This window comes from Myodes glareolus, chromosome X (genome assembly GCF_982192425.1).
Source record: "Myodes glareolus chromosome X, mMyoGla1.1, whole genome shotgun sequence".
NCBI classification, from domain to species: Eukaryota; Metazoa; Chordata; class Mammalia; order Rodentia; family Cricetidae; genus Myodes; species Myodes glareolus.
The window spans coordinates 89558660-89571475 of record NC_142053.1 but is presented as its reverse complement, the minus strand read 5'-3'; the positions used below and the strand labels follow the sequence as shown (position 1 = coordinate 89571475).

Here is a 12816-nt window from a genome sequence, read left to right as displayed (position 1 = left end):
CAATTTCCATCATGTGTGTGTGGGGGGACAGGACCCTTTCCTTCCCACTTAAGACTGCATCACTGCCCTGCATTCTTGCAGGGTGATTCTTTTCTCATTCTTTTTTCATTCTTTCCTGGTCTTACCTGCTTGCCCTGCACCTCTACTTTGTTGTAACATTCTCAGTTGCTTGGGGCCACACTCATCTTGGCCCCCACACCCTCTCCTGAGTCCCACTTTCTTCTCGCCTTAATAGCCTCACATGTTCCTACCCCAGACTGTCCTGTCTCTACACTCCCTTATCCAGTGGATCCCCAACTATGGGATATCTCCATCTCCGTGGTTGCTACTCACCACCAGCCAGTTCTAGTTCATCTTAAGAACCCCCCTTCCTTCCCTTCCAGACCCCAGTTTCCTACTTCTGAAATCCACCACAGAGGTCTTCAGCCTATTATCACCCGCTTTCTATCTCAAGGACTTTTAATTCCTATCGATTCACCCTGCAACACTCCCATTCTTCCTGTGCGTAAGCCTTCTGGTGCTTACCATGGTTCAAGACCTCTCCCTCATAAATGAGGCAGTTATTCTGATTCACCCAGTGGTTAACAACCCATACAATTTCCTATCTAACGTCCCTCCTGTCACTTCCCAGTTTACTGTTCTGTACCTGAAAGATGCCTTCTTTACTGTCCTTTTACACCCTGACTCATACTTCCTCGTTGCCTTCACCTGGGAGGACCATGGCACCCAATCCTCCAGACAGCTTATGTGGACTGTTCTCCCTCAGAGTTTTCAGGACCACTTCCATTTCTTTGGCTAAGCCCTGGTTCTGGATCTTTCTGCCTTTGACTCCAGTCCTAGAACACTTCTCCAGTAGGTTGATGATCTCCTTCTCTGCAGTCCCACATTGCCTCTGTCACAACAGGCCACCGCTTGGTTCCTGAACTTCCTCAGATCGCTGGAATATCGAGTCTCACCAGCTAAGCCTGAGTTATGCTTTCCCACAGTGGTGTATTCATCCAAATAAATAAACTCAGCCCGGAGACTAAGACACTCCCTCACCTCTGACAGGGTCCAAGTTCTGTGGGATTTACAGCCCCCATCCACAGTGATTCAAATTCTCTCATTTTGGGGCCTGATGGGATTCTGCCATCACTGGATCCATAACTCTGCCATTACAGCCAAGCCTCTGTACCAGGCAGCCAGAGTGACCCCCACGGGGCCTCTCACCCACCTGGCCATCGTCTGCTGCCACTTCTTTCTACTGCAAGATGCCCTTCTAATAGCCCCTGCCCTTGCTCTTACAGACCCCATGAGACCTTGCCAATTTTATACAGATTAAAGGTCAGGAGTCATCACTGGAGTTCTAATCCAACTGGTTGGGCCTTAGAATCAGGCTGTTGCCTTTTTGTCCAAACAGCTGGACTTCACCACATGTGGATGGCAGCCATGCTTGGGAGCTCTGGCAGCGGCAACTGAAGTCACTTGGGAGGCTTTTAAGATCACCCTGTCCAGGCCAATCACGATATATTCCACCCACTGCCTCTCAGACCTTCTGAGTCATTCTTCTTTCTCCCTCCTGGGGCCTTCATGAGTCCAAGCCTTTAACTTACTGTTTCTAGAAAATCCCCAAATTACCTTGGCCTCCAGTACTGCTCTAAACTCTGCAACCCTCCTTCCTGTCCCCTCTCACTCTGGTACCTCCTCTCACTCTTGCCCAGAGGCTGTGGAGGCCTTATGCTAACCTCGCTCTGGTCTCCTAGACGGACCACTTACAAATCCCCAACTCACCTTGTTTGTTGATGGAAGTTCCCTTATAGACAAATCAGGAAACCGCCAGGCAGTGACCGCTAGGCAGGTCACTTCTACTAACACAGTTGAAGCAACCACCTGTCAATGGGAACCTCTTCATAAAAGGCTGAATTAATCACCTGGACTAGAGCACTCCACATAGCCAAGGGTCAGTGAGATAATATCTATACTGACTCTAAACATGCCTTTTAAATAGCCCACACCCATTTTGCACTCTGGAAGGAAAGGGGCTTCCCCACTACCAAGGGCACTCCCATAGTTAGCTGATCCCTTATAGCCAGGCTCTTGGAAGCCCTCCAGCTCCTTGCGGAAGTAGCCATAATTCACTGCCAGGGACACCAATCCTCCAAGGACCCAGTGGCCTTAGGCAATGCCAAAGCTGACTCACTGACCTGGGGGCTGGCCTCCAGTTCCACGGATTCCACAGAACATATTTTGTTTTTGTCTCCCTCCTATCAGCTCTGCTACCAACCAGAAGAGAAGGACGAACTCATAAAAAAGGGCGGGCAGGGGCACACAAACAAAGGATAGATGGTTCTACTTAAATAACCATCTCGTCCTTCCTCATGACCAGGCACTGTCCGTCATTTCAGACATCCACTGGACCTTACACATAGGCCCCAAAGTTTTATTCCATTTCTTAGAGCCCCTCTTTGACCCCACCCATCTCCAAGCATGGATTTCACAGGTTCATTTCTCCTGCCAGATGTGTGTCAAGGTCAATCCATAGGGGGGTCTCCATATACATCAGTCTCTGCATCAGCTTCGTGGACATCAACCGAGTGAAGATTGGCAGGTTGATTTCACCCAAATGCCTACTCATAAAAAACTCTGATATCTCCTAACTCTTGTGGACACTTTTACAGGATGGATAAAAGTGTTTCTGGCTTCCAGGGAGACAGCAGATGTGGTGGCTCAGGTACTCCTGGACCACATCACTCCTCAGTTTGGGATCCCATGGACCATCCAGATAGATAATGGAGCAGCCTTCACTTATAGGGTCATGGAGCTTGTGTCAGAAGCTCTCAACATCTCCTGGAAATTCACACCCCCTATCATCCACAATCCTCGGGAAAGGTGGAGAGGGCCAATGGACTCATCAAACAACAACTAACCAAGCTCTCCATTGAACTTAGGTTGTCTTGGCCCTCCCTTCTCTCCATGGACCTTACCCATCTCTGGGCCACTCCACATTCTCCTGTGGGTCTAAGCCCTTTCGAGCTCCTTTATGTCAGGTCCTTTCTCCTTAATCACCATCTCCCAGCCCAAACTCCACCAATGACTGGGTATCTACCCTACCTCTCCATTCTGAGGTCCCTTCTCTGTTCACATTCTGACAGCTATCTCCCTGCCCCCACACTGAAGGACCCAAATGCCCCCGAACCTCCTCCACTCTCTTTGGGGACAGAGTACTCCTCAAACAACTAGTTCCCAGGTCTCTTGAACCTCGATAGACAAGACCTCACACAGTGATCCTTGCCACCCCTTCGGCTGCCAAGCTCCTGGGACACCCATGCTGGTACCACCTCTCCAGGCTCAAGGGGGCATCTATTCAGGATACTTGCAACCTGCCTCCTCATCTCCCTCAAGGAACAAATGCCTGAGGTCTCCAGGATGGCAGCTAACTTGATACCTTTCCGCTCACACCTTCCGCTGAGCGTGAGCCCACCAACCCCCAACTCTCCACTCCCCCATGTCAGCCCATGTCAGCAGGAAGTAGCTAGATGTGAACTAGCCCCCCTATACCCAAAGAATCTGGGATGTATGGGTGAAAGCTTCACCTCAGCCCCTGGTATCCAAGTATCCAAAGAGTCTGGGATGTTTGGTGGAAGCCTCATCCCAGCCCCTGGCATCCATATACCCAAAGAGTCTGGAATGGTTGGGTTCAGGCTCCAACCCAGCCCCTGGCATCCATATATCCAAAGAGTCTGGAATGCTCAGGTGGAAGTTCCATCACAGGCCCCTACCCTGGAAGTTGCCTCAGTCCAGAATCCACCTCCAAAAAAGCCCACCAAATGATGACCCCTCCCCAAAGATGCTCAAGACCACTCCCACAGGGTGTTTAAACTGCCCCCCAGAGAACAAACAAAAAAGATTCATTTTCCAGTCTTTCTTCCCTGGCTTCTCTCTGGGGGGCTGGAAGGCCACCAAGAAGTATTGGTATCCATTAAACCTGGGCTTTTCCTAATTCGGTTTGTTTTGGTCTGATTCAGATTATTGTGTTGCTGGAGAGATTTATGGGGTACAGAAACTTTTCAACCTGTACCAATGTTCTTCCTGGCTTGCCGTAACCTGTCTACCTGTGGCCCCCTTTAATGTATTTGACAAGTACTTTTATGATTTTTTTAAAATTCTGTGTCTAATAAAATTTTATGCAACTTCTTCAATACTGGACATACTTGTGGTGCTTTGAATGAGAATGGCCCCCATATGCCCATATATTGGGGTGCTTTCACCCCAGTTGGTGGAACTGTTTGTGAAAGATTAGAAGATGTGGCTTAGCTGGAGGAGGTGTGACACTGTGGATGAGCTTTGAGCTTCTGAAAGATAATGCCATTCCCATTCTCTTTCTCTTTGCTCATACTTGTAGCTCAAGATGTTGGTTCTCAGCTGTTCTTGTTCTCAGCCTTTGCTCTGCCATCATGGATTATAATCCTCTGAAACCATAAACCCAGATCAACCATTTGTTTAATTAGTTGCTTTGGTCATACCATGAGTCTTTTGCAATCTCAAAGCCTACCTTCAATGACAAACCTCCTCCAAGGCCACAACTCCTAATCTTTCTCAAACAGGTCTACCAATTGGGGATCAACCAAGCGTTCAAACATATGAGCCAATAGGGGCCATTCTCATTCAAACCACCGCAATGTTATTTGTGGAAACTTGAATATGTATATTCCCAGGTCACTCACATTTGACCCCAGAATAAACTCTCTCTCATGTTCTTTGAGGTGACAGTTGGATTTTTGCATCAATACTTTCCATATATTATTAGGGCATTTTTATAATAACTTATTCAGGAATTTTGTGTCTCCATTTAGAGAGATTTTTATCTTCTTTAAAAACACAATTTTATAATGTGAGTTAGGAACTGTACAGGCTTGGAATTCTCCATTAAACGTATAATCAAATTCATTAGTAAAAACATTTGAAACATTCAGGCTTAGGGATTTCTGTTTCAAAATGATTTTAGCAGTTGCACAGCTATCATTATAATAATTATAGTACAGTTTGCGTTATTTATTTCATCATGGGTGAATTTTTGTTGTTTAATGCATTTAAGGTTTTGATTAACTTTGATAAATTACTGATTACATATGTATATATACACATATTTACAAAGAGGTTCAGAATGTCCTTTATTAGCTATTTTTATCATGAGCTATATAATATTTCCTACTTTATACTTGATAGTAGAAACCTATCCACTTCCCCCTCTGATGTTTCTTTCCCTTTCTTACTCTTTTTGTTTTGTTTTGTTTTTTGAGACAGGTTTTCTCTGTAGCTTTGGAGCCTGTCCTGGAACTAGCTCTTGTAGACCAGGCTGGCCTCGAACTCACAGAGATTCGCCTACCTCTGCTTCCCGAGTGCTGCGATTAAAGGCGTGCGGCACTACCGCCGAACCCCTTTGTTACTCTTCTGGATAAGTAGGTATTGTAACTCACTATCTATCCTCTTACTATATATTGCAAGCCAAAGAGAAACCAACCTTCAAAATTCTGAGTAACATTTCTATTTCAAATGAATATTCATTGTTTTGGCACCAACCTAAGTGCTGAAGGCTTCGCAAATCTGCCAGCAGTTAGTGGATCCTAAGAGCAGGGAATGATATCAACAAAGTCAGATACCATAAATGAGAGTCATCACAAAAAAGAATACATTATTCAAAAATTATGAGACATATCATAAACCAGGAACACGTTACTCATGCACAGGAGCTGAAAGGGTATACCAGAACTTGCTAATGAGATGCTTCAGATAGCAGATTATTTAAATACGTTTTTATTTTTTGAACTTAAAATATTTTTGTTTTATTTTTATTACTATTATTATTTTTATTTATTCTTCTCTCATACATTATATCCTGATAAACATTTTCCCTCCCTCCACTCCTCTCAGTTTCCACTCCCTCCTCTATCTCCCAGATCCATTTCTCTTCAGAAAAGAGCTGGCCCCCCAGGGATAGCAACTGAACGTGGAATAACAAGTTGCAATACGACTAGGCACAAACTCTCATCTCAAGGCTGGGTGAGGTGACTCAGTAGGAGGAAAAGGGTCCCACAAGTAGGTAAAAGATTCAGAGACACCCCTCACTCCCAAGGTTAGAAGTTCCACAAGAACACCAAGGTACATAAACATAACTTATGTGCAGAGGACCTAGTTCAGACCCATAAGGCCTGGTGACTGTCAATTCAGTCTCTGTGAGTCCCTATGAGATCAGGTTAGTTGATTGTGTAGGTTTTCTTGTGGAGTTGATTCCATTTCTCCTGGTGTCCTTGACCCCTTTGGCTCCTTATCTATTTATAACACTAATATTCTATTTTCCCTTCCTTAGAAGACCCTTCCTCTACCGAGTCCCTCTACCCAGCTAGGAACCTAACTGACCTTGAACTTCTGATTCTCCTGTCTCCACTTCCCAAATCCTCAAATTACATATGTGTACCACAACTTCTGGTACAAATGTCCATTTATTGATTTATATGCTGGTTATAGATGTGTTTGCTCTTTACAAAATATTTATAAGGTAATATTTTTGTTTTTATTTGCTTTTTAAATCTTTTGAGACTTTCACACATGAGTATTGTACTTTCATTATTTCCTCTTTCGTTGCCTCCCCAAATGCATCTTATGTCCCTTCCACTCACTCAAATTCATGATGTCTTCTCTAATTACTATTATTACACATATATAACATGTATATACAAATACAATCTGTTGAGTTCATTTGGTGTTGCACATGTGTGTACGTGTTCAGGGTTGACCACTTCAGAAGGGGATAACCTATCACGAGTCTCATCCTTGGAAAAGACTGATTTGACCTCTCTCAGCAGCCATTAACTGCCTGGAGCTCTTCTAGGGCAGTGTCCTCAACCTTCCTAATGCTGCGACCCTTTAATAATACAGTTCCTCATGTTGTGCTGACTCCAAGCACAAAATTATTTTTATTGCTATGTCATAACTGTAATTTTTACTACTGCTATGAATTGTAATGTAAGTATTTTGGGAGATGGAGGTTTGCCAGAGGGGTTGCGACCCACAAGTTCAGAACCACAGTGTTCTAGAGAGAGTGTTATGAAAATTTGCCCATCCACGTTGGTATGCCAACTAGTGTTATCATTATGTAGGTCTTCTTCAGGCATCTTGCTGAGATTTCCTGTAAGCGGTTTCTCTGTCATGTATAGAAGACACTACCCTGAAGCAAAATTGTGGTACTTAAAATCTTTCTGTTTCTCCTTCGGGATGTTCCTGGAGCCTTAGGTCAAAGAACAGTTGACTATTGGGTGTCCAATCCCAATTGTGTTTTTGACTTTTTATAAGAAAATAAGTATAATTTTGTTTTTCGCACTTATCTCTTTTTTTGGGGGGGGCAAAGTTTCCCCACGTAGGTAGTCCTGGATAGCCTGGAACTCATTTTGTAGACCAGGCTGGCCTCAAACTCACAGAGATCCATTTGCCTCTGCCTCCCGAGTGAGTGCTTGCATTAAAGGTGTTCTTCATCATTGCCTGGCTTTATGTAATTATCTTTATGCTATATTTTATAATAAAATGCTTTAAAGGGGAAATATTGAATTTATTATAACATATTAATATCATTTACACTTAAAAATACAGTGGGGGAAAGCTTTGATTTAGTGATGAACCCTTTAAAGTTCTACACAGAGACTGGACAAGTTTTGTCCAAGGTCAATTATTCTGGGACAGAGAAGTGAATCTCTGTCCCTTTCTCTGTCTGTCTCTGTCTGTCTCTCTGGCTTGCCTCTTGCATTTCTGAATCCTATGAATGACAGACTATAAAGGACATTCGTCCACTATTCCTCCTTTCTCCTTTAAAGTTATAAAAGCAGAACACCCCGTGTTCTCTACAAGATACGCCAAAGCAACAATTTTGATAATATTTTATGACTAATTCGGTTGACTCAGAAGAAGACAAAACTCTAAATCTGTCATGTTTATTTGAATAAATTGCTTTATGTGAGAACAGCCTCCTAAACTTTGACAGATTCTCCTAACCCCATTTAAAGATACCTATCCTAGCTTCACAAAATGTCCCAATACATGCCTGGGGTATTGCTCAGAAGTCCATCTTTACACTTCAACTCTGTTTTTCCTATTAATTCCCTTTATTTCACAATAAAATAAATGAATAGATTATTACCTAAGGAAAAAGAATGAGGGGCTATCTAAAATCCTGGGAATGGCATACAGCTATGCCAGCCCCAAACTGAACAATATCAAGGGCCATGATATTCCCATAGTGTATGGAGAACACAGTTTTCAAATTACCAGGCATTCACTTGGTTTGTAACATCGTACTTTGTTGTTGGGTTGGTTTAAAATAAATTCTACAACTCCACCTAGAAAATGCAAATTGTATTATCTTCTGCTTCCCCTCTCTGTTTGCTATAAGATAATTTACAAACAATGCTATCCAGGTTTTAGATAAAATGTCAACTTTGTCTGATGGTGATAGTTTATTGATTAGAGCCTTAAGGATTTTTTTCCACCTCAGAGGTCGCATTTGCTTTAGTTGAGCTTACAGCCACGGTTTCTTTTACTATTACAGCTTCATTGATTCTTACTGTAAACCTAGTTCTGGTTTTAGACTCTCAGAATGAAGGTGAAAGATCATGACCTGAGATTCTAGAGTATACTCTTGGAGAAGTCCTGGTGAATAGGACAGGTGCCTTAGTGCACCTGCCAGCTACGGTCCAGGAACGCATTGTTGAAACCCTGCCTTCCTTGGAAATTTAAAAAATATCTTTATCCCCATCCTTAAAATGAAAGCTGATAGGGCACCGGTGGGACCGAGACAGCCTCTAGATTTCAAATTAATAAGTAATCTTAAATTGCAATTACTATCTATACATCTCATAATTCCCCGGCTAAGCACTACTTATTCCTCCCCGCCCCCCAGCCTTGGGTTGCTCATTTTGCCTCCCATTTATTCAATAGGAGTTTTCGTTTTATGTGAAAATTTTAGCAGAATTTGAAGTCAGGTGTGGCTAAGGTTTAATCATTGGGATGTGGTCAAATCATTCTCCCAGTATGAACCAAAGTAAATAGGAAATCTCATTTTAAAAACTATACTTATGGACTTAGCCTCTGTCTGAGAATTAAAGGGGACAAACCTACGGATGGCAGCGAGGGGTCAATTCACCACAGGCGTTGGGTCAGGGGTGGAGGAGTCGGAAGTGATTGGGATTTGGGGGAGGAGATTCGCTTACACACAGGAGCCGAGCTTTGAGCGGCCATATCTGCCGCCGCCGCAGCTGTGGATGCAGCATCTGCGCTTTGCTGCCTCCGTGCCGCTGTGGTTCGTGTAGCTATCCCGTGGCCCTTGGCTGTTCCGCCTTGCCACCATCGGTGGAACAGGCTCGTTCTGACCTGCCTACCTCCCTCCTTCTCCGCCGCACCCCCGCTGCTCAGACCATGGATCTCGGCAGCAGCAGCGACTCAGCTCCCGACTGCTGGGATCAGGTGGACATGGAAGCCCCGGGTTCGGCTCCGAGTGGGGATGGAATCGCCTCTGCGGCCACGACAGTGGCCGAGGCAGCGGAAGCGGAGGCCCAGCGCCAGCATCTCAGCATGGCCTTCAGCAGTCAGCTCAACATCAACGCCAAACCTTTCGTGCCTAGCGTAAGCGCCGCGGAGTTCGTGCAGTCCTTCCTGCCGGGATCGGCCCAGCCGCCCGCCCCCACAGCCTCCAGCAGCTACGAAACCTGCACCGGCGCCGCAGACCCTCAAGGTAAAAGGCTGGGATGGGGAGCACCTGTGGAACCTCCCAACGATGGACCTTTAGTGTCGTGGGAAGGTTCCAGTTCAGTTGTAACCATGGAACTTTCAGAACCTGTTGTAGAAAATGGAGAGGTGGAGATGGTCCTGGAAGAATCGTGGGAGCTTAAAGAACTAAGTGAAGCCAAGCCTGAGGGTTCTTTGGGAGATGCAGGGCCCCCAGAAGAAAGTGGCAAGGAAATGATGGAGGAAAAAGAGGAAATGAGGAAGTCAAAATCTATGGTCATACCATCAGGTGCTCCTAAGAAAGAACACGTCAATGTGGTGTTCATTGGGCATGTAGATGCTGGCAAGTCAACCATTGGAGGGCAAATAATGTTTTTGACCGGAATGGTTGACCGAAGGACACTGGAGAAATATGAAAGAGAAGCTAAGGAGAAGAACAGAGAGACTTGGTATCTGTCCTGGGCCTTAGACACCAATCAGGAGGAACGAGACAAGGGTAAGACAGTGGAAGTGGGGCGTGCATATTTTGAAACAGAAAAGAAACATTTCACAATTTTAGATGCCCCTGGCCACAAGAGTTTTGTCCCCAATATGATTGGTGGTGCTTCTCAAGCTGATTTGGCTGTGCTGGTCATCTCTGCCAGGAAAGGAGAATTTGAAACTGGATTTGAGAAAGGTGGACAGACAAGAGAGCATGCGATGCTGGCCAAAACAGCAGGGGTCAAATACCTAATTGTGCTTATTAATAAGATGGATGATCCTACGGTAGACTGGAGCAGTGAGCGGTATGAAGAATGTAAAGAAAAACTGGTGCCCTTTTTGAAAAAAGTGGGCTTCAGCCCTAAGAAGGACATTCACTTTATGCCCTGCTCAGGACTGACGGGAGCAAATATTAAAGAGCAATCAGATTTCTGCCCTTGGTACACTGGCTTACCATTTATTCCATATTTGGATAGTTTGCCAAACTTCAACAGATCGGTTGATGGGCCAATCAGGTTGCCAATCGTGGATAAGTACAAGGATATGGGCACTGTGGTCCTGGGAAAGCTGGAATCGGGATCCATTTTTAAAGGCCAGCAGCTGGTGATGATGCCCAACAAGCACAATGTGGAAGTTCTAGGAATCGTCTCTGATGATGCTGAAACTGATTTTGTAGCCCCCGGGGAAAACCTCAAAATCAGACTGAAAGGAATCGAAGAAGAGGAGATTCTTCCAGGCTTCATCCTTTGTGAACCCAGTAATCTTTGCCACTCTGGGCGCACCTTTGATGTTCAGATTGTGATTATTGAGCACAAATCCATCATCTGCCCAGGCTACAACGCGGTGCTGCACATTCACACTTGTATTGAGGAGGTCGAGATAACAGCCTTAATCTCCTTGGTAGACAAGAAGTCAGGAGAAAAAAGTAAGACCCGGCCCCGCTTTGTGAAACAAGATCAAGTGTGTATTGCCCGATTAAGGACAGCAGGAACTATCTGCCTGGAGACCTTTAAAGATTTTCCTCAGATGGGTCGTTTTACTCTGAGAGATGAGGGTAAGACAATCGCAATTGGCAAAGTTCTGAAACTGGTCCCAGAGAAGGACTAAGCGATTTCATTGATGCCTCTGCACCGTAATGTGCGACAGATGGACCGCAATTTACTGCCCATTGACAGACTTTTGTCCGTGTTTTGCAGAGCGATTTCACATCAAAAATCCATGTTTTGTCAGCTCTCTCATGTTGAGAGCTCAGTTCTGTCTCTCTTGAATGCATACTCGAGTTTCCTCCCTCCACCACTCTGCTTCCTTGGACAGATCAGTAATAGCTTTGTAAGTGACGTGTATGTAACTGCCTACAATACTAAAAATAATATATTTTACATTTTTAATTTCCCTTCGGGATATTTAGACATCATTTGTTCTGTGCAGAACAATCAGTGTGTCACTGTGTATATGTTAATGAAGATCACTAACATGTAAATAAAGTGTTCCATTCGAAACTGCAGGATTCGAAATGTGTTTGAATAATGCTTGAATTTATATGCAATATAGTTTCATTAGGTTTTTTTTTTTGCCAAGTAATTGAATACACTATTACTTGGGCTTCAGAAAAACTCCACTGTTTGAAATGAGAAATTGGTCAAAAGCACACAGGTTTGTACTAAAGAAAAACTTTACTATGGAAAAAAAAATAACCTATCTTAGTGCCCTTCCCAGTTAACTGTGTTGTCATTGTCTAAGTTCAATTAGTAAAGGAGTTCTTCTACTTACCAGTTATTATTTGAAAATGAAGATTATCTTCTCTTTTGTCTTCCATTAGGTCCTATAATGTTGAGCACGGCCAAATCACATGTGTCCCTAAGGTTTCAGACTATATATGTTGAATAGACTCTTATCCACTCCATCATCTTTAACATGCCTTGGTATCATTCACTGTGAAATTTAGGGTGCAAGACACAATAATGGACACAACTACTGCAAAGGTAAATTATTGATTTGGGGCTCTGTGTCATTAACCGAAACAAAGGACTTGGTGTGGGAAATTGAGGAGTCTATTCCTCGTGGCTGAGGGTTCATTAGAATCTGTTCTCCAAACAAATTCTTGGTAGTTAGATTTATTGCCAGAGGAATGACTTTATGACCCTCAGAACTGTCAACTGCTGGAGAGCTTTCTGTCTCGGTAAGTAGGTAGTGGCTTAGTGTAAACATCTTCCCAGTGGTGTGCAGAACCAGCTTCTTTAAGGCACAGCCCTATATTTGGAGTAAGAAACTTCTTTACTAGCCCTCGTGTGCAGGCTGAAAGATGTAGGCACTGTGGCCGCAGCTCCCTGGGCCTGTGCTCAGGCAATGCAGTGTTTTTGCCATGGTGTCTTTCTTTGTGCAAAGCCAGTGTCTCCTTCTCCGTGGTCCTTTTCTTTGTGTGCCCACGACACTCCTGTCTCAGTGTATTAGATCGTTACTGACCTGGTGTTAGATTGCTAACAGCAGGGCTCTATTGTGCATCATCAGAGCCCCCTCTTGAGAGAAAGATTTTAGCTTGCCGTGCTTTAGCTAACCTGATCCACGAGGAGCCCCGTGCGGCGATGA

At 44.3% G+C, this 12816-nt stretch overlaps 1 protein-coding gene across 1 annotated transcript; it reads left to right on the top strand.

Moving 5' to 3' along the window:
* The first annotated feature begins 9228 nt into the window (after window positions 1–9228).
* Window positions 9229–11729, top strand: Gspt2 (G1 to S phase transition 2). The gene has a single exon (XM_048449818.3). The coding sequence runs from the start codon at window positions 9442–9444 to the stop codon at window positions 11335–11337; it is 1896 nt and encodes a 631-aa protein (XP_048305775.1). The 5' UTR covers window positions 9229–9441; the 3' UTR covers window positions 11338–11729.
* The last annotated feature ends 1087 nt before the right edge of the window (window positions 11730–12816 follow it).

What these genes read in the sequence shown, in the direction of transcription:
- Gspt2 (XM_048449818.3), top strand. Translation starts at nt 9,442, where the DNA reads ATGGATCTCGGCAGCAGCAGCGACTCAGCTCCCGACTGCTGGGATCAG.